Source organism: Borostomias antarcticus (genome assembly GCF_949987555.1).
Source record: "Borostomias antarcticus genome assembly, chromosome: 1".
Lineage (NCBI taxonomy): Eukaryota > Metazoa > Chordata > Actinopteri > Stomiiformes > Stomiidae > Borostomias > Borostomias antarcticus.
Window position 1 is genome coordinate 32,851,816 of NC_140234.1, and position 20,886 is coordinate 32,872,701.

The 20,886-nt window shown below is 41.7% G+C and overlaps 1 protein-coding gene across 1 annotated transcript in view; it reads right to left on the minus strand.

Moving 5' to 3' along the window:
- Positions 1-20,886, minus strand: part of b3glcta (beta 3-glucosyltransferase a) — a 65,276-nt gene that overhangs the window by 42,535 nt on the left and 1,855 nt on the right. The window contains exon 2 of the mRNA XM_084448750.1: positions 6,016-6,059. Coding sequence (XP_084304876.1) covers positions 6,016-6,059 — 44 coding nt within the window. The remainder of the gene's footprint in view (positions 1-6,015; positions 6,060-20,886) is intronic.

The following is a 20,886-nucleotide window of genomic DNA, read 5'->3' on the forward strand; positions in this document are numbered from 1 at the left end:
TGGAGAAATAACAAATGATTCTCCACGTCATTAGTTCTACTTCCTGTAATTGTGTGGGTTTTGTGCCTGCAGCTTTGAAGCTCCTTCGCTCCAAGCCCTCGGCTCAATTAAGGCGCGGGGTGCCGTTCCTCAGAGCTGTCAGAGTCTGCAGCAGACCATGGAGGGATGTGTAAATCAATCACAATCCAGGCAACTTTGAAGAGGATTATTTTCACCTCTGTTTTTCAGAAGAACTGTTCCAGTCTACGGGGGAGTAGAGAAGAATGTCCACAGAAGAATGTTAAGTCTACAGTCTTCTAGCATTCCACCACTCTGGAGTGCTGGTGCTGTAGCAGGAGCCGCACAGTATTAATAGATAATGACAAAGTGAGACATGTTTTGATTTATGACCATCTCCAGACTAACAATTACTCTACTGCAGGCACCCGCAGCCTTTGGAGAGCCCAATTTAAACAAGTCGTAAATTCACATCGAGTCGGGCGTGGTGCGTCGCCACTGCACCAGAGCTCGATGTGCTGGAACAGGGAGCTAGGTGGCGGTCATCGTGAGACGCTCCGAGCGCAGGAAGCCATCTATTTAAACAGACTCAGGAGACCACTAATATAACAACAGTTCTTCACTTGGCTCATTTCCTGCCACAGACTGAATTGCCTGGCACCTGTCATTGCACCATTTCCCTCTCGCTCATGTTTCCACTCCACTTCCTCCCTTGTAGTATTCATCAAACCCCTTAATAGGGGGATCTGACAGGTAACAGTATCTAGCGGCGGTAGCTATCTAAAAGGATGCTGGGTAAAATTGAGAAGAGCTGAGCGAATGAATAATGCATCTTCCACGGTGCTTTTAAGTTGCTCCTTCTGTTGTCAAGAGTTAGATGCTGATCAGAGTGAGAACTACATGTAAACACATACGCAGACACGTTCACATCAGACCGATTTTATTCAGGGCCATCAACTTAATTGGGCTCAGTCGTTGGGGAGTCAGACCCACAGGTTTCTGTCTCATACTCACACATACGCTATCCATCTGTTTTGTTCCTGAGGAGAGGAGATGGCATCCTAGGGCTATACATACATTACTTCTCAGAAGCCTGGAGAAGACTGTCATGTCATTAATACAATTCTGAAAATCGGACAGCCACAAACATGAACCGCTGACATATGCTATTTACAGCGACAACGAAAAACCCCTTCGATACATTGGATAGAAAACTACAGACAGGTGCCTCAGCCTTGGATGCTAATGAGGTGAAAACGCTGCTGTCCTTCGCATGTCCCCGGGTGAAGATCGGTGTGGTGACAGACGGGACGGAGTGCGGCCCTTAGTCTCATCTGTGCTCGGGAGTTCCAGTCCTGTGCACCGACCTGCCCTCCCACCCCTCCCCCCTGCAGCAACCAGGATCTGACAGCAGTCTGTCTCTCTCTCTCTCATCGCTCTGCCATGAAGGGAATGTGGGTGATGCGTTGACTAGGGGATGCAATGACTGGTCAGGGAGCCGCTGCCAGTAAATGGACAGTGTGTGTGTGTGTATCCATGCCTGTCCCTTTCTTCTCCTTTGTGTCCCAGTCTGGGCTACGACAAGTAAAAGTAAGCAAGAAAAAAAAAAGGAAAAGAAAGCAATAAGCCATTGTCCTCATCTTGTCCCTACAAACAGAAGGACAGGCTAGGCATACTGAGGGAGATCGACACAAAGAAACAGGCAACCATGACCCTCTCTACCCCTGTGACTAGTCTGTAGTAACTCAGAGATACTTATCAATGCTCAGGCTTAATGAATGGACGGTATTACAGACAAGCAATTAAGGATCTGAATGTCTTCTTTATCATGCTGCAGCTTGTAAGTGTTCAGGACTAAAAAATAGCTCTCAATGCAATATGCAAGGCACAGGAATCCTTTAAGAAGCAAAAAGTTAATTTCCCAAAGACCTCCCAAGACAAAATTGGGGAATATACCTTTTTTAAACCGCTTCAATTTGCACAGTAAATGTTTTATGGACAGTGGCAGGGAGCACTATGGTTAAGTCTGGCAGCGTTTCCACCAGGGGAGAGTTGTATTCAGCTCAGGGAGCTAGCTATGGTCTTTTTCCATCAGTGCACCCAGGTACTGCTCCTTCAAAGCAGTGCTCTCAGTAATCCTATCTGGCTAGGAGGGGTCCTGAAACCCAGCGGTGTTGAAAACACATTACATTGAGTCTGCACTATTCAAACTATCTTGGAAGTCTTTCACAAATCTCTTGCTGGAAAGAAAAACTTGACCCTCTCCCTCTCCCCGGAGTCTTTCTGATTTAAGCAGAAGCCATGCTGGCTCAGAGAGACACACAAATGGAAGCTGGCAGTAACTTTGACAGCTATGTAACCTCATAACAGGGTGGCACAATGGTACTATACTGTGGGTATCAGTCCATTTATAGTGTACTTGAATTAAAATGTACCTTGACTCTACGCCAATGCATGAGATCAGGGGCGATATTTAATGGGGTCAGAGGTCACTCGGGCAGATCTTCCTGAACTGTTTAATAAGTGCTATCTCATCAAGTGCACCAGCTGAGATTACGCTCAGATCATTGGCTCTGCTTCTCTGGACAGTCACAAGCAGGGTAAAGCTGGCTTTCTGCCCCACATGCTCCATCTGTGAAAATCACGGTTCACTGGAGGTTACAGACGCTGCAGTGACATTGAACCGTCATATCACATTAGCACTCTATTCAGTGAGTGGACTTTCAGAAATGCTTATAGAAATATAGAATGTAGAAGCTGTAGAGAACGATGGATGGTAGAAGCTGTCATTTCCATACTGTATGTGATGTATTGCCAATACACACAAGCAGGTGTTAGGCATGTATTGAACAAAAACTAGTTAAGTAATTTTGAAGAAGCCATGATTTTAGGTAGAAAGACTAGATCTAGAATATATTAGCAACAAACAGGACTACCAAATAAATTAAGTTCATCCAACAAAATATTAATTAAAACCTCCCAACATCAACTGTTCTTGGTTTTCGCAGTAAGAAAGCTTGATAAAACCTGATTATGACATTTAGCAGACACTTTTATCCAAAGCCACTTAGTATATTACATTTTGTCTGCAGTAAGTGAAATGACTGTACATCCTAGTCTTTTTATTTCATATATATATACAGATCCTTTCCAAAAAATTATAATACATGGAAAAGTTTTTTGCCATAATTCCTTTCAAAAAGCGAAACGTTAATAGATTATAGATTAATTACACAAACACAAAGTATTGCAAGTATTTGTTTAACTTTGCATAAGTTTCAGCTCAGAAAAAAACCCAAAACAGTATTTCAAGAAATTAAATATCACACAAAATCTATCAAAAAATACTATTTTCAAAACAAATGTCAATCTTCTGAAAAGTTATGTTCATGCCTGCACTCAATACTTCCTCAATCTCAGTCTCAATACTACCCTGATGCGCCGTGACATGGAGGCGACCAGGCTGTGGCAGTGCTATGGAATTATGGAAGCCCAGGTTGCCTTGATGCCTGCCTTCAGCTCCTCTGTGTTGTTGGGTCTGGTGTCTCATGTTCCTCTTGACAATACCCCATAGATTCTCTATGGGGTTCAGGTCAGGTGAGTTGGCTGGCCAATCGAGCACTGTTATAGCATGGCTATTAAACCAGGTATTGATTGTTTGGGCAGTATGGGCAGTCCTGCTGAAAAATAAAATCAGCATCTCCATAAAGGTTTTCAGCAGAAGGAATCATGAAGTGATCCAACATCTCCTGGTAGACAGCTGCAGTGACCGTGGACTTGAGAAAGCACAGTGGCCCAACACCAGCACTTAACACGGCACCCCAAATCATCAGTGACTATGGAAACTTCACACTGGACCTCAAGCAGCTTGGATTCTGTGCCTCTCCAGTCTTCCTCCAGACACTGGGACCTTGATTTCCATGAAATACAGACTTTACTCTCATCTGAACATTGGACCACTGGGTAAGAGTCCAGTCCTTCTTCTCCTTAGCCCAGGTGAGATGCTTCCGACTTGTCTCAGGTTCAGTAGTGGCTTGACTTGAGGAATCCGACAGTTATAGCCAATGTCCCGGATATGTCTGTATGTGGTGTTTTTGAAGCACTAGCTCCAGCCACAGTTCACACCCTGTGAATGTCTGCCAAATTTGTGAATAATTTTTGCTTGACTATCCGCTGAAGCCTGCAGTCATCCATTTTGCTTGTGCACCTTCTCCTGCCACATTTTTCCCTTCCACTAAATTTCTATTGATTATATGCTTGGATACTGCACTCTGTGAACAGCCAGCCTCCTTAGTGATGACCTTTTGTGGCTTACCCATCTTCTGGAGGGTGTCAATGATGGTCTTCTGGACAACTGCAGTCTTTCCCATACTGAACCAAACTGAGATACAATTTAACAACATACTGTATGAAAGTGTTGCATGTTTTTAGTAAATTAAATTATTAGAGTGTGTTTCATTCTCTTAAATAACAGAAGTTAATTCTGTTTTGCTTCACACTATTCTGATTTCTTGAAATACTGTTTTGGGGAATTTCTGGAGCTGTAAGTCAAATTTATGAAACATGAAACGAATAAAGGCTAGAAATATTTCCATTTGTGTGTAATGAATCTACAATCTATGACAGTTCCACTTTCTGAAAGGAATCATGGCAAAAAAAAATAACTTTTCCATAATATCCTAATTTTTTGGAAAGGATTTGTACATGAATCAAAGGTTGACGTAGCATCGGGTGCTAAAGTGATACCAGGGAGAGGTCAGTGGAGGAGAAGCTCAGCTGTTCTCTAAAGAGAAAGATGGGTAGAGAGAGACTCCGCCATCCTGGCAGGGAGCTCATTCCACCATGTGGCATCAAATCTACGAGGAGAAGAGTAATCCTGTCACACTGAGGCTAAATACATTCCTACAGAATGTCCTCAGGATCTATTTAACCTTTAAAGCCTATTGATTTAGCCTTAATGTCCCATTAGTGTGTCCTGTTGAGATGTTTGCAGTAGACTGATAACACCTATGTGGACGGCATCCAAGTTCATTTGTTATAAAAATGTAGAACCTGAATGCTACACTTTGGCTAAAGCTGCAACTATTCCAATGAAAAGATTTATGTTAGTGTAGTGTGTGTGTATGACACCACCCTGGAGATATCTCGTTTTTATCTGTTGAAGTAATGCTAGTGTGCAGCTGGTATGGAGCCAACCACCACCCAGTTCTTGTTCCGACTCCCTATGGAGCAGATATCATCATCTGAGCCAAGAGTGTGTGTGGGTGTGCGTGTGTGTGAAAGTGATATATACAAGTATTTTCACAAAAGAGAGTAATATTGGGGCAGTAACAAACAGAGCAATTAATTCACAGCGCAATTACAGTTTTAGACACAGGTTAGATAACTTTGAACTGTAAGGTTATCTCACTGTGGATAAGTCTCACTGTGGGAACAAAAATGCTACGTTGCTGTCTCAGGGTGTATTTTCCCTCCTTTAGATTGCAGAGCAGTTCTTGTCTAGTGCCACTATCAAAAACTGATAGAAGCTAAATGGAAAAAAATATGACACTCCCGTTGGTGAGGTACTAACAGCTGACACTAGTCAGCATTAGAATATCTTTCAGAGAGATTGGTGTTAAAACACTTGTCAAAATCCTTCCTGTCAAACCAAAAACATTCTCACACTAAAAACAAATCGGGTCACTGAGAGCATGCTCATTATTTATTGAGAGGGAAGTGCAGGGACTTGTCGACAACAGAAAAACAAGAGCAACCAAGAGAGGATAAGGGATAAGGATTTGTATGGCTTTGTATTGCAGTGGAAATTAAACTTAGGCTACTTTGACCTGGGGTGACATTGATCAATCCATAAAAAGTCGTTTTTATTTTAATTGTTCATGAATGAAGCCTTTAATAGGGGTGAGGTAACTTGGAAATGAATGAGAGGCCTACCAATTACTGCAAGAAACAAAGTAGCAACAGAGCCCAATAAGGTTCAGATTTGCATAGGGTTATGACACAATAAGAAATCCTTACCTGTGAGCTCTCACTTGGGCGGTCAGTGACAATAGTGACAGGAACTGCAACACAAAAAAGCAAACAACATTTTAGAAAATGATACACCAAAAGCCATACAATAAATCCTCTATATTGGAACCATAAAGGCTTTATATATATAAACAAAACAAAAAACACTGCATTAAGTCTCCTTTACCAATTACCATTTTTTAAGTTAAGTCAACATGAGATGCATGATAAATGTCCCATTTTCTTCATTTCTGATAGTATGCTGCGACCCATTAATCCTTGAAATTTTAGAATTAGAGCACAGAGAGCCTCTATCCAATTATATCACCATCGATTCTGAGACAAGAAGGTCCTTGCATCAGGATTCCAAATCAATACATACAGCATAAAAACAGCAGTGTGGTAGAAAATAAATTTATATAAGTCAATTTAAATCAGGCAGCTGTGTTGGAGCATTTGGGCCTTCAAGCAGTCCTATTATGCTAATTTTCAACAATTTAATATAAGTCTTTGCGGTCCCCAAAACATGTCTTTGAATATTTTTGCTGAAAATACCACTCAGAATAAGCGTTCAAGCATGCCTCTGTACCCCTCTGTTGACCACAAGATCAGATTGAGCGGATTGTGTAATGTGTTGTGATTGAGACCATTGCTTTTTGTAGTGTGTGGTCTCCCATAGCCTAGGTACAATGCTTGATGTATTGTTCATCAAAAGAATGGCTCCCCACAAAATCGGTCGTGCTGTCAAGTCTGTTACATGGTGCGAGATGTCTGAATAGAACAAAGAAGTAGAAGATGGCGTCTTCACAGTTTGAACACCCCAAAATCGATCTGACTTATATCAAGTTTGACAGATTTAGGAGTCGTGTCACGTTTGTCTTGGACGGTCCTCTCTCCAAACTAGAAGCTAAGCAGAAGGCAGGCTGGCTAGGCATGTGGATCGGAGAGCAAGGTAGAGAAATCTACAAGACTAACTTGGGCAGACGGTGAGAAAAATGACCCATCCAAGGTTATAGAAGTTTGCTAACTATAGGCCTATCAGACGTAGGAAAAATAAGAGAATAGCCAGACATCGGTTCAAACAGAGGAAGCAAGGGCCGAGTGAAAGCTTTGATCACTCAGTTATGGATTTGAGGCTAATACTAATGGACTGCCCAACAAACACAAAGCATAATAACTTACAGTTTCTGCATAATTTCCACACAGTTGGTATTTAAGCATGTAACGGTAACCGCGGTATTACGGTAACCGCAGTATTTTTTGGTCACGGTAACCTTGGGACTGGCTCGGTAAAACCGTAGGCTAAAGTCACTGTTCTGGACTGGTCAGATGTCTTAGTTATATCAAGCTAACTATTGGCATCGGTGTGCTTATCGGTGTCATATTTATTCAGTTTAAGTAATTTACGATCAAGCTATAGCTAACCACCTTTAGCTCAATTGACTCAGTTGCTGGTTAGCGATGAGAGGCGGAGTCCCAGCCAAGGTGATAACCCTAGGATCCTGCCTCTCATAGCTAACCAGCAACTGGTCACGTAGGGCGCATGTTAAATCCACACTAGTCACGTAGCTTTCCGTTGCCCTGGAGGTCCACCCGTCTGTGAGCGCAAAAGAGAATGCCTGGGATAATTCACTGACAACTTTTGCCTTTTCCTGCTCATAAAGATTTGGCAGTGGGTGCGTAACGTAACGTGGCTCAAGCACATCCAGTATATGTTTAAACCCCTCGTTTTACAGAACGGAATATGGCTTCATGTCTGCACCCCAATAATACCTTTTGTAATAGCTTTAGCCCGGTCGGATACTTAAGCTAATAAGGGCTGCTTAAATGCCGTGGTGATGAACGGTTGTTGAGCAGGGGTTTTTCAAGCTCTTCAGCTCCTCGGCTAGCCATGTCTACCGCTGGCAGCGCCTGACTAGTGTGGATCGAACATGCGCCCTACGTGACCACGATGCCTACATTCTTTTTTTGTTTTATTATTTTTTATAAATCTATCCGCGGACCACGTGCGTGCCGAACCGTAGGGAGATTTTCTGTAACTAGATGTCAGAACCATCCAGCCTAGATCTGCACCCAGCCCCTTGTCCTAACATCGTTTCTTTCTATTCTCTCTTTCCTCATTCATCTCTTCTTTCTCTTCCTTGTCTTTTTTTTTTTTGACCTGTCACTTCTTTCATCCAGTCTCCTGCCGTAGAAGCGCAGCATCAGAGATCAGACCTGGGCTCTCTGCTCAGCCTCTTTGCCTCTTTTTCTCACTGCTCAACGCACCATCTATACCCACAGACCTCCTCCATCACTGCTCAACACACCATCTATACCCACAGACCTCTATCACTGCTCAACACACCGTCTATACCCACAGACCTCCTCTATCACTACTAAATAGTGGTGCAACGGATCATCGTTGATCCGTGATTGTAAACAGAAGCACTTTAAATTAAAAGAAAAAAAACGTACACATCAGAAGTGTTTAATAAATGCTATGGTGTTTTTTCCAAAGTAAAAATCTTCTTCCCTCTTTAAATTTTGTTTTGAAACTGTATTTAATACCGTGATATACCGTACCATGGACCTTGATACCGTGATATTACCGTACCGTGAGTTTTTGATACCGTTACATGCTTATTGGTATTGCTTGATCATTCAGAAAGTGTTTATCTGAAAATCTTGCATTGTACTGACCCAGGTCGGAAAAGCAATTAGGCAAAAAATGGCTAGCAGACACTCCCAATTTCAGCGGGAACGTTGCCATCAAAAATAAAATGTATCCACTCAGTTCTGCTGTCCTTTGAGCTTGAAAGATGATCTGTACTGCTTAGTACATCCAACAACAGAGCATTTTCTGTGCCAAGACATTATGCTAGCTAGCGGGACCTGCAAATGTCTCTATTGCCAAACAAACGCTTATGATTGGAGGTATTCAGATGGGGGCAGGATTATTATAAAAGGTCCCAGACTGTGACGTAAAGTGACCCAGGAGATTTGAATGGCTTGCAAGGACTGACTTTTTTTTCTAATGTTTTCATTTCAGCTGACCACAACAAAATGACTGGGTTGTTTCACGTCATACTTTGTGTGTTAGTAGGCCCATCAGAGACTCAAATGTACATGCAAAAACAATGAAAAAGTTAGTTTTGCAAACGTGGACCCCTTTCAGTAGTTCGTCCGCCTTTCTTTTTTTTGGATCAAGGTCTTTTTTATTGAAGATTTCAAGAGAATACAAAATAGTGTCAAAGTATCAACAGTACTAAATCCCTACAGTATACCCACCCCGCCCACCACTCCAGACCTGTACAAATGAGATTGACCTACATATTCCACATTTATGTAAACAGCTGTTATATTGTAAAAATAACATCAATTGCAAGACTTTAGTTATCCTCAATCTTCCCCCTGTATATGCACTTAGCCCTTCTCAGCTCTCTCATCATCTCCTTCTGGGCCAGCTTGACTCCCTCACTGTCCTTAGCCATGAAGGCTCTCTTCTTCCTATTGAGAAGGGCTTCGGTGTCCTTGTTGATCCATGGCTTGTTGTTGGCATAGCTTCGTACCTTCTTCGTTGGCACTGTGCTCTCCTCACAAGCCTGGACATACAGTGTTGTGCACTGAGCCAAGCCCTGCACATCCTCCCTGAAGTCCTCTGTGAACAAGCTCCAGTCTGTGATGTGGAGACAGTCCTGGAGCCTGTCCTCAGCCTCTTTAGACCACAGCTGTACAGTCCTGATGGTGGGCCGGTGTTGTCTGACCACTGACTTATGTGTTGGTAACTGGTGTAATATGAACAGTAGCTACCTTAAAGGATAAGGACACTGAATTTCATGTTTAGCCCTATTCCTGGCTTCCCTGGCATGTATCTGACTAGTACAGGTTACAGTAGTGTGTGTACTGTCGCGGTGGTGGAGAGGAGGACAAGAGACAAACTGTTCCATCCTTAACAACCCCTTGCATTCCCTCTATGATGATCTGCAGCAGATGAGGAGTACCTTCAGCGACAGGCTCATCCCCCCCAGGTGTAGAATGGACCGGTTTCTATGCTTCTTTGTGGCAGCTGCCATCAAACTATACAAGGACCTCTCCCACTGATTAATGTTGCTCTCTGTATGTCTGCGCAACAGTACAACAGCCCTCCCTTCACGCTGTAAACCTCCGAGAAATTCATCCGAATCCGAATTTCGTGGAGGTTTACAGCATGAAGGGAGGGCTGTTGTATGTTCGGTAAAATTAGTACTGTTTACAAGTTACTGTCGTTTCGAAATGCAGAGGTGAGAGGACCTATGGTGTTTACAGGACACTTCAGAGCTTGATAAGCATAAACCATGTAATTCCTGAACTTGAAATCCACGTATATCATACTTTTAGAGTTTTTCGAGTGTGCCCATAGCTAGCAACGAGCACGCCGACGTTATTGACACAGAACTCTGTACCTCACAAAACAGAAATACTTTAACCTGTACTAGTCAGATACATGCCAGGAAAGCCAGGAATAGGGCTAAACATGAAATTCAGTGTCCTTATCCTTTAAGAATGGTAGCTAAGTCGCTAGTGTGGTAGCTAGTTCGCTAGCTAGCACTGATATTAGCTAGTTGCTGGTAAAACTGTGTCGTTAGCTGGTTTTGCACTCGGTTTTGTCTCGTCAAAGTTGTTGGAACTCCTCACAAGGAGGTGGGTAGAGTTTGAACACTCAAACTACAATAAGCCATGAATTCAGCACACCATGACGTCAACTGCGATCAAATCCTGTCTCTTAAACGAGGGCACGATGAGTGGATTGATGAATACCATCAAAACAAGGCTGCATTGCTCAGGTTATGACCTTAGTTCAACCATTGATTCATCAGTTATTGTTTGAAGGCAGTACAGGGGCCTTTCAGATAGATCTATTTTAATTGAACATCGCTGAGCAGAATATTGCCCCCACAAGCGACGTTCCAAGCAGCGTTAATTTCGTTGACGAGAACTATGATGAGAACTATTCGTCAACGACATTTTTTGGGTTATCGTCACGAGATGATAACTAAATAAAAATGAATGTATGATGACAAAAACTATGACTATATCTATTCACATTTTCGTCAACAAATAAAAACTAGACTAAAATGGTTATGGAGGGACGTATGGGAAAAGTTCAAATCAGAATGTCGAGGTTCGGGATGTGCGCAGTTGGATCATGGATGTATTAATAGAACGAGTTGGATGCAACCTACAGGTAGCCTGTGTGTATAGCCTACATTTGAATAGTACCGTTGCTACACCGGCCGGTGGGAAGTCAACTAACAGCATACGACTGCTGCGCCTGAACTGTTCAGTAAATGACCACAGTTCAGAAATGTCTTTGTCAACGTTCGCACACATCGGGAGAAAGAGGAGAGCAGACATCTGGATAAACTTCATATTTGATGCAAAGGAAAACAAAACCATTTGTAAACCGTGTGGGGTGAAAATTACTGGCAAAAATACAACAAACTTAAAGCGACATTTGGAGAACAGTCATCCCGAAATTCACGAGAAGGTAAGCACCCCCCCACCCCCGGCTAACGTTACTGTATTAGCTTAACCCAAGCTGGTGTGTTTCTGAAATACTTCAAATACAATACAAGCTAAAAGAAACCAGTGTTTCACGTAGGTTTGTGGCGGGGGAGAACTGAAGTGTCTGATCATTGCAACGCTAACGTTAGTGGCTAGCTAATGTTAGGCACAGGTTAGCTAACGTTACACTGTGTAGCAACAAGTGGGGCTATGCTTGTGGCGGCTGGCGGGGGTATCAAGCGTTAGCTAGTCTGGGTAAGCTAGCTAAGCAACTACTGCTGCTGTCTAATGTTATACTGTAGCTAGATGGATAACACACAAACAGTTAGCTACCTGGCGCCGCCATAGCCCCTCTCCTCCGGTGTGACGTTAGCTAGCCTGTGCCTGATGTTAGCTAGCCAGACTTGGGGAGAGGAATGCTTCATTATGAAACTGTCTGACAGAAGCAGCCACGCTTCTGTCAGTCTGCCCCAGGGCAGCTGTGGCTACAGATGTAGCTTACCACTACCGGTATGACTGTGTCTGAATGAATACTGGACTCTGTAAAGCGCTCTGGGTTTCATGAAGGGCGCTATATAAATCCAACTTGATTGAATGATTGAACTAAGCCTGTTAAATTTGAGTTGTCTAAATCTATGGTAGATTTTGTCGACTAAAATCGTAATTATATTTAGTCAACTAAAACTAGACTAAAACAAGTCAGATGACTAAATTATGACTAAAACTAAATGACATTTTAGTCAAAAGACTATGACTAAAACAAAATCATAATTTGCTGTCAAAATTAACACTGGTTCCAAGAAGCATGTGTCTTGACCATACGCGGCGCCAAGGAGGGGCTTGCCGGTGCTTGAGTACCCTCTAGTGGTGAAATAGCACCCCCATGAACTAAAATAAAAATCTACCTAACAAAATTTACGGTTATTTGAAATATTCTATTTTGCATTGTATCTCATTTCTCTCCGAAAATGCCCCCAGTTTAATTAGTGATATTACAAATTACTTTTTTAATGTTGACATGAGATCTGACGTCTCCTGCGCTTTCCCCAGTGCTGCGTCAACGTGAATATTCACACTTGCGGTCTCGCGCTCATTTAGTTGACTACCGTAGTCTCTTCAGTAGCTTGTCTTCCATCTCAAAATGGAATGTTTTCTCATACCAAAGAAGCCAACCATTGTGCCATTGGTGGATTATGATTTTATTTATTTTTTAAAGGTAGCATAGTTTAAGTAATAAATACACTTTTAAAATTAATGAGTTAAACTAACATTAAACTGGTACAAACCACAATTATGTATTTAATAATTGTGTTAATTATTTAACATTATTTTATAAATAAATAGAATTTGAGCAGAGTTGGGCTGGCCAATCAGGGGGGGCTAATTGCCCTCCCTGCCCCCCCTATAAAATCGCCCATGTGCAAGGGATTACGTTTGAATTTTCAGCAATTTCAGTAAGTAGGTGGGCTTGTAGAAGATAGCCCAACTTGTGATACTCCCACTTTCTTTATTATAGTTCTCCCTAACTTTTGGAACCTTAACTAGTTCTTCATACTTTGTGCTAGAAACTTCATTCAAACTTTAAAATGGTCATGATGTTTAGCCGTTGCAGGGATACATTCAGATTTTTGATATTGTTTATAGTTTTTTAGTAATTTAACTTTTAATAGTAATTTTTGTACCATTGAAACTGCTGGTGGAATGTTCAGTATCATTGTGTTTTGAGAGTGGTGGCAGCTGTTGCTTTGAAAATATTCACACATTTTGGAAACTGCTAGCACTCCTACAGTTTTGAAAGCTCACACACATATTATACATCAAAACGTTCACACAACTGTGCTGATTCGTACAATGTAAGTATCTAAGCTGTGTGACATGGTTTTTGCTGTGTGACGATTTGTTCGGCAACTGCGCTCCTCATTGAAACGTATGGTGAGTGAGTCAGTGAATTCTGTGTGTTCTGTGCTTTGGTGCTGTACAGCTGTGCTGCTGAGCTGTGGTTGCTATGGTGACAGTTCACAGGAGAGAGCTGGAAGGTATCTTAAAGGTACACACACCTAAGCCCAATTTATGAAGCAAGACCTATTTGAAGCCAAATTATTCAATCAAACATTTGTGGAACCTTTTTGTATTACAGCATAGTTTAGATTAAAGGAGTAGTAAAGGAAAAATGCATGTTTAGCCCTATTTTAAGGTTACTTATAATCATATACAATGGTTCAGATCAAAACGTTGACAAAACTAGTCTGATCATTGCTCTACCACCGTTTTGGTCATACAATGGATGTTGGTGGGCACCGTGAAAAATCATTCAAAAAACATGTTAAACTCTCAATTTCAAAGACGAGAAACTCACTGAGGTGTTAGTTGGCGTTCTGACATATAATTTGCCATAAAGTAAGATCCTAGTTCATCTGGAAAGGCTTTTTTAAATATTTAGCATAGAACTATTTAGACGCAGCACATACGTGTGTAAACTTCCGCAAACTAGGTAGCCTAGCAACATAAACAATAACAATAGCTACCCTAAGTAGTTCCGCTTCCTGAATCCCCTCTGTGGATTGATCTACACATCTACCACGGTCGCTTCAATACAAGTCAATGGATTTCATAAAATAATCAATAAAACCCTACAGGATTCATACTTTGCGGCGAATTCGATGTCAGAACACCAACGGACACCAATTACCCCCTCGGTGAGCTTCTTGTCTTTGAAATCGAGAGGTTAACATGTTTTTGAAAGATTTTTCAAGGTGCCCACCCACATCCATTGTATGACCAAAACGGTGGTAGAGCAATTATCAGACTTTCTCAAAAGTGCTAGTTTTGTCAACGTTTTGATCTGAACCATTGTATATGATCATAAGTAACCTTAAAACAGGGCTAAACACACATTCCCTTTACTACTCCTTTAAATTATTTAAAGGACATGGCCAACATTTTGGGAAATACACTTGTTTTCCATCTTCCCTGGGGTTAGACAGTGTGATGCGTGTAATCCCTACGCCTGGTTCTAAAGAAAATAGTTCCAAGTATTTCTGCTTAGAAAACGAAAATGTTGAATTAAAATTGTGATCACTCAACATGGTAAATACACACATTAAAAACTCTAAACAGAATAGTTTTGGAGTTGTATTGGGGGGTTATTTCGTGACATTTGGAAAGTAGGCTAATCGGCCTAAACTGGTACCAGTGAATGTCGCTAAGCTAGGCTAGCTAGGCTAGGCTAATCGGTCCAGGTCTCGCCACTCCATATTGCACGCACAGAATTGAAAATGCTTCATACTGCTTGTCTAACTCCAGGGAAGATGGAAAACAAGCGTATTTCCCAAAATGTTGGCCATGTCCTTTAAGTATTATATTACAGTACCTTAGTCTCGCCACCACGCCACAGGCCCCACAACTCAGCCCCTGATAGCCCTTTTCCACCAAAAGAACTCTGGTTCGTGAACCGGTTCGTTTCAAAATTCCTGGAACCTTGGTTCTGTCCAGAGAACGGGCCCGCGTTTCGACCAGTTTTGAGCTGAACCGTTGTACACCAGCCCACTCCCATGATGTCGTCACGGTTCGCACTGAAAAACCTACAATTTAGTGGTGCCGGTTCGGAACCAGCTTTCGGGTTCCCGAACTCATTTCTTTTTGGTCGAAATGCTCGGAACCATTCAAATTTAGGTTCGCGAACCGGCACCGAACCGGTTCCCTCTTTGTGGAAAAGGCCTATGGGTGTGCTAGAGAGACACAGTCTTCACCGGTGGGGGAAAGTGGGTGGCCCAGAGAGGGGTACACTGTCCGTGACTGGCTCTGAACTGAAGAGGTGGAGTCTCGCCACCACGCCACTATCCACGCCACAGGCCCCACAACTCGGCCCGTGAGTGGGCTAGAGACACACAGTCTTCACCGGTGGAGTCAGGTAGGTGGCCCAGAGAGGGGTACACTGTCCCCGACCGGCTCTGACATGAGGGGGCGGAGTCTCGCCATCACGCCACTGTCCATGCCACGGACCCCACAATTCAGCCCGAGTGGGCTAGAGACACACGGTCTTCGCCGGTGGGTGCATGGAGATTGCCCGGTCCGTAGTAGGACTAGCAGTGAGCTGTTACACACAGCTGCGGCAGCTAGCCCACCTCACATTTTCTCCAGGAAATGTACTTTCTAGTTTCAGATTACAGTTACTGACCTAATAAAATGTGATTACTATGAGTTAATTAAGCGTGTGCCTGCTCCCTTTCATTTGGTTGATTTGCTCTGCAGTCATGGTGGAACTTGTTTATGTAATCAGGGTCGAGATGTGCCGAGATTGCACAACTGATCCTATATAACAGGGGTATCAAGTAAAGTTCAATTTTGACAAAGTGGCCTCAAGCCAGGGTCCGGTGGTGATGCGTGCGTTTTTTATGCCCTCAACACAGATTTGTTTCCTTGCATATTCCTATCAAATTATTGTATAGCAGCAAGTATGTTACTGTGAAACACGCATGGAAGTTAAAATATTTTTCACTTCAGTTGTATGGTCCCCAACTTACTTTAAAATCAAATGAAGTAGGCTACATTTCAACAATATTTCAACCTGTTTATTGACACTTCACATTTAGGAGGGATTTCACATTTAGGAGGGATTATAAATAAAAAGTAGGCTACTATAAACTTGAGTAAAATGAGGTCTACATTTAAAAACAAGGTAGCTTTTGAAATATATGAGACAAACAGGTTTAGAGCTACCCGCGGTGAGAATGAATATATACAACTCGGTCCATTCTTGATGTAACGCCCTATTTTCAACATCTATTTTTCTTATTTTAGAGCACAGCATGTATATGCTGATGTTACTTCTGTCTTGTAGCATCTCACTTCCCTCTTCGTTTGTCATTACGTTTCTCTGGTCATGCAGTGTCCAACTCCAACTAATGTTAGCAAGGAATCGCTCTGATTACAGTAACGTTAACGATAGCTAGGCTGGGTGACTGATGAAAATGCAAATTTGATTGGCTAGCGACGCGTGAGATAGTAAACAAATGCCTAAATGTGCTACAAAGGCTGCGCAGGCTCAAATTAGTTGCCTACGCTCCGTCAAAAGGGAGAAATTCTCATTGATTTAGCGGGTTATAGACGCAGTCCGGATTGGATGGCTTCTGGGTCCGGATCCGGACCGCGGTCTGCCTGTTGGTGATGGCTGGTATATAAGGAATGATATGGTTTTACAAAGTAACTCAACAGTAGTAATCTGAATCCTTTTCAGATATGCTCCACATATCTGGAACAAACTTCCAGAAAACTGCAGGTCTGCTGCAACTCTGTTATTTTAAATCAAGACTGAAGACTTTTCTTTTTGCCGCTGCTTTTTCTTAAATCAAATAATTATTTATTCATACACTGCAATGTAACTTGTATTCCTGTATTTTATTTTTCCTGCATTTTGTTTTAAATGTCCTTTTTTGCATTTCATTTTATATGACCTTTTATGTGTTGCACTTTGTCTTGATGCTTTTAATGTCTCATGTAAAGCACTTTGAATTGCCTTGTTGCTGAAATGTGCTATACAAATAAACTTCCCTTTCCTTGCCTTCAGAAATAGTAATTAGCAAAGTAATCTAATTACAATTTAGAGCAAGTCATCAGTAACTGTACTTGGTTACCTTTAAGTAACTTGCCCAACACTGGTGACTAGTAGCTGGGTGGCTAACCATAATATTATACTAGGCAGCAATTAACATGTCAAACAAGCATGCATAACATTTATTTAATAAGTTAGCTTTCTATCCATGTGTTAACAAGTTCCCTACACTTTCTAGAGCAGCAGCAAAAACTGGTTAGGGAAAAATAGCTGGCTAGCATAACAAGTTTGTTGGAAATTTGTTTTGACAACTGGTCACTTAAAGGGGTAGTGTGCTATTTTGGACATTTAGCCCTATTTGTGGTCTGTCTACCATGAAGCTGAAACATAGAGACCATAACTTCACTGATCGTTCCAGTATTGAGCTAGCTGCAGTTTTTATGCAGACTCTCACTGGGCTACAATGGAAGTGAATGGGGCATACACAAATGCATTGGAACAACTATGATTAAGCAGTTTTCAAAGACGGGTAAGCACAGGATGTAATCTTACCAGTCCCAGTATGCTCTACTGTGAAATATATCGCAATCCGTATGTTTTTACATGTTTGGCATGGCTTGGACATAAGCATTCCCCTGGCGCTTGTTTTCACTGTTCCCACTGAGGACTATGTGCAAGTCATGCTAAACATCTAAAAATATTAGGATTACATTTCACAGGAGAGCATACTGAGACTGGTAAGATTACACCCTGTGCTTCCTGTCTCAAAAATGCAAATTTATCATAGTTTTTCCAACGCATTTACATATGCCCCATTGACTTCCATTGTAGCCCAGTGAGAGTCTGCATAAAAACTGCAGCTAGCTCAATACTGGAACGATCAGTTAAATTATCAATTTATTAGCAATTGGCAAGTAGCCATGTATTGTTCTCATGCTATCAAAAGTATAGGAAGCTGCATAAGAAAAAAGCACAATGCATGGCTATTGTACTGTGTTCATTACTTTGCTTTTAAAAAAGACAGTATGCCTGCGTCAAGTGTTTTAAAAGGGGCCTCAACAATTCATTGTCATGTACTTCATTACACTTTTAATTATTTTTTATACACCTCACCCCATTGCCAAGGGTTAGCTTATTAGACTATTAAGGGGGGTTGTTTCAAGTAACCTATTGTATGAGTAAATTCATTTTAGTTTGTTCATTTAAGAAAAATGTCGTAATGAATAGCAATAGCCTTTATATAAAGAAATTTGTAATGAGTTTTGGTAAATTGTAAATGGATTGCACTTAAACAGTATAGCGCTTTTATCCAAAATGCTTTACAATGGCATCACATTCACACTCATTCACACCCCAGTGGTGGCCAGCTGCCATGCAAGGTGCCAGCCGGCTCATTGGGAGCAATTTAGGGTTCAGTGTCTTGCCCAAGGACACTTCGACATGTGGACAGGAGGAGCCAGGAATTGAATTGCTGCCCCTGCAGTCATTGGACAGCCCGCTCTACCTCTTGAGCCACAGCCTCGTCTTAAAGTTGTACCAGCACGAACACATGCAGAATGGGCATTCATAGCGCCAGGCAGAGCCACAACAGGTATCATACTATAATAGAAGGGGGAACACAACTATGTCATGCCAAGTGCATTCGAACAGGCACTTTGCACTATAGTAATTAAAATGGCTGAATCAAGGTATTGACATCTATTCTTCAAGTCTTTGGAGATAAAGTCACAAATAGTATAATACACGCATCAAATTTTTTTGCCAAACATGTTCATGCAACTTGTAGATTCCTCCATGTTGTAGCCTACACGTGGCTGGTGCACTCCTTTTGATTTGCCAAAAGCTGTCAATCCCAGGCCAAATCCCAGACCTGACTGCCTCTGATAAACGCACCCAAGCTGCAGCTCCACCAGAGCCAACATGAATTCATGCCATGGAGTTTGCACACACTATACACTATCACTCTCCTCCAGACACTCCGACTGCTCTATTCATTCTTTTAGACACAATCCCAATACACCCCTTGACCGATAGGGTATTTTTTTTATAGGTTTGATCATTACTAACGACATGCTTAACCTTAATGGTAGGGATGTTAACAGTTAACCTGCTAACCCTAACATTCCAAGCGCTCCGTTGAATGGCTATAACTTCCAGTCAGGTAAGGGCTTTTTATCAGCCTAGTGATCAAGAGACAGGCCTATTAAATGTTTTGCACTAAATTATATTTGCTGTTGTATAGGCATACAAGCAGCAGCAGTCTGGTGGATGTCTCTGAAATGTGTATTGCCACAAGAGAATATTTTTGTTTCTCAACTCAACTCAAATTTTATTCATAGAGCACATTTAAAAACGACTGTGGTCGAACCAAAGTGCTGTACAGGTAGTTGACATAAGTTAATACATAATAAATAAATAACATAAAACATTATAAAACGAAATAAAAACAAACAATAGGCCTTCAGGCGCAGAATAAAATAGCTTGCAGTACAAGAAAATATTTTTAAAAAGGGTGATGAGCTATGATGATGGCTTATGATAGACCTGCGGTCATAGTTTACGGTGTGGATTAAGGGCATACGGGAATAGGACTAATGTTGCGTATTTCTTGTAAGATTATCAACAAGGCTACACTACAGCACACATCACCAAGGCTAATATTGTTGGCAATAAGGCCACCACAACCCTAGACTTGTTGATTATACCTTACAAGAAATACTGTAGGCCTATAGAGTCTTAATAGGTTAACACCCCCGTAACGGTGAATGGAACGCTATTTTTCGTTCAAAACCGGTTCAAGAATGTATGGAAGAGCATTAGGGCCAACAGCTGAGTTTTTTTTTTTTTCAAGCTTCTTAGTTTAAAGTCAGAAATTCTGACTTTTTTTCTCAGAAGTTATTTCTGACTTTTTTCTCAGAAATCAAGTTTTTTTTTTCTCAGAAATTCTGACTTTAAACTCAGAAGCTTAAAAATAAAATAAAATCAGTTGTTGGCCCTAATGCTCTTCTGTAGGAACTCTATGTTGGTGGCGGAACACGAGAACGGAAACGTTAAATATGCTGGTTCTGCTCGGAGCGAACCGATTGAAAAATAATTTCATTTTTAAGCCCTGGTTGACTACAGACTTCAACTCCTATTTGTTTGGGGATACATGTGTGTGTGCAAGAGCATGTAAGTGATGTTTCTTTTCCTATTTACAGAGTGATATGTTCGACTTGGAATGCTAGCTAACTAATATGTAGCCTAGCCTGGCGCCGTTCGACTTGGAATGCTAACTAATATGTAGCCTAGCATTGTGCGTATGAAGCAGCATGAAGCTGCGCGTGCAGTATTTTCCAGCATTATGTGCAGAGCTATGTTGTAGTCTATGCTGCCCTCTAGGGGGATTAGAGAATAGTGTTACGTTGATAACGTTGAATGCCGTTGCGTATGGTAGCCTACAGTATGTTATTCATGTTATTGCTAGGGACAATGATTCTTTAGCTATATCCTTATCTGTTATATTTCAGAGACCACACACACACTCACCAATGCAAATTAAACCAATGTAAATACCATCTAAACTGTGATTCAAGTTGTGGAAGTCATAATCCTTCATTGTGATGCCCGCCAGCTTTCTGACAGAAGCAAGGGATATCAGGCTGTAGCACGCCAGTCTATTCTCAGCACACCTGTGTCACTTGCAAGGGTGAAACATAAATAGAGGGGGATTTAAAAATAAGTTCAGCCAGCTTTGATGCACATAAACAAACAGAAGTGATATTTTCTGCAAAAAGGTGTGGCCTGTCATTTTCATTATGAAC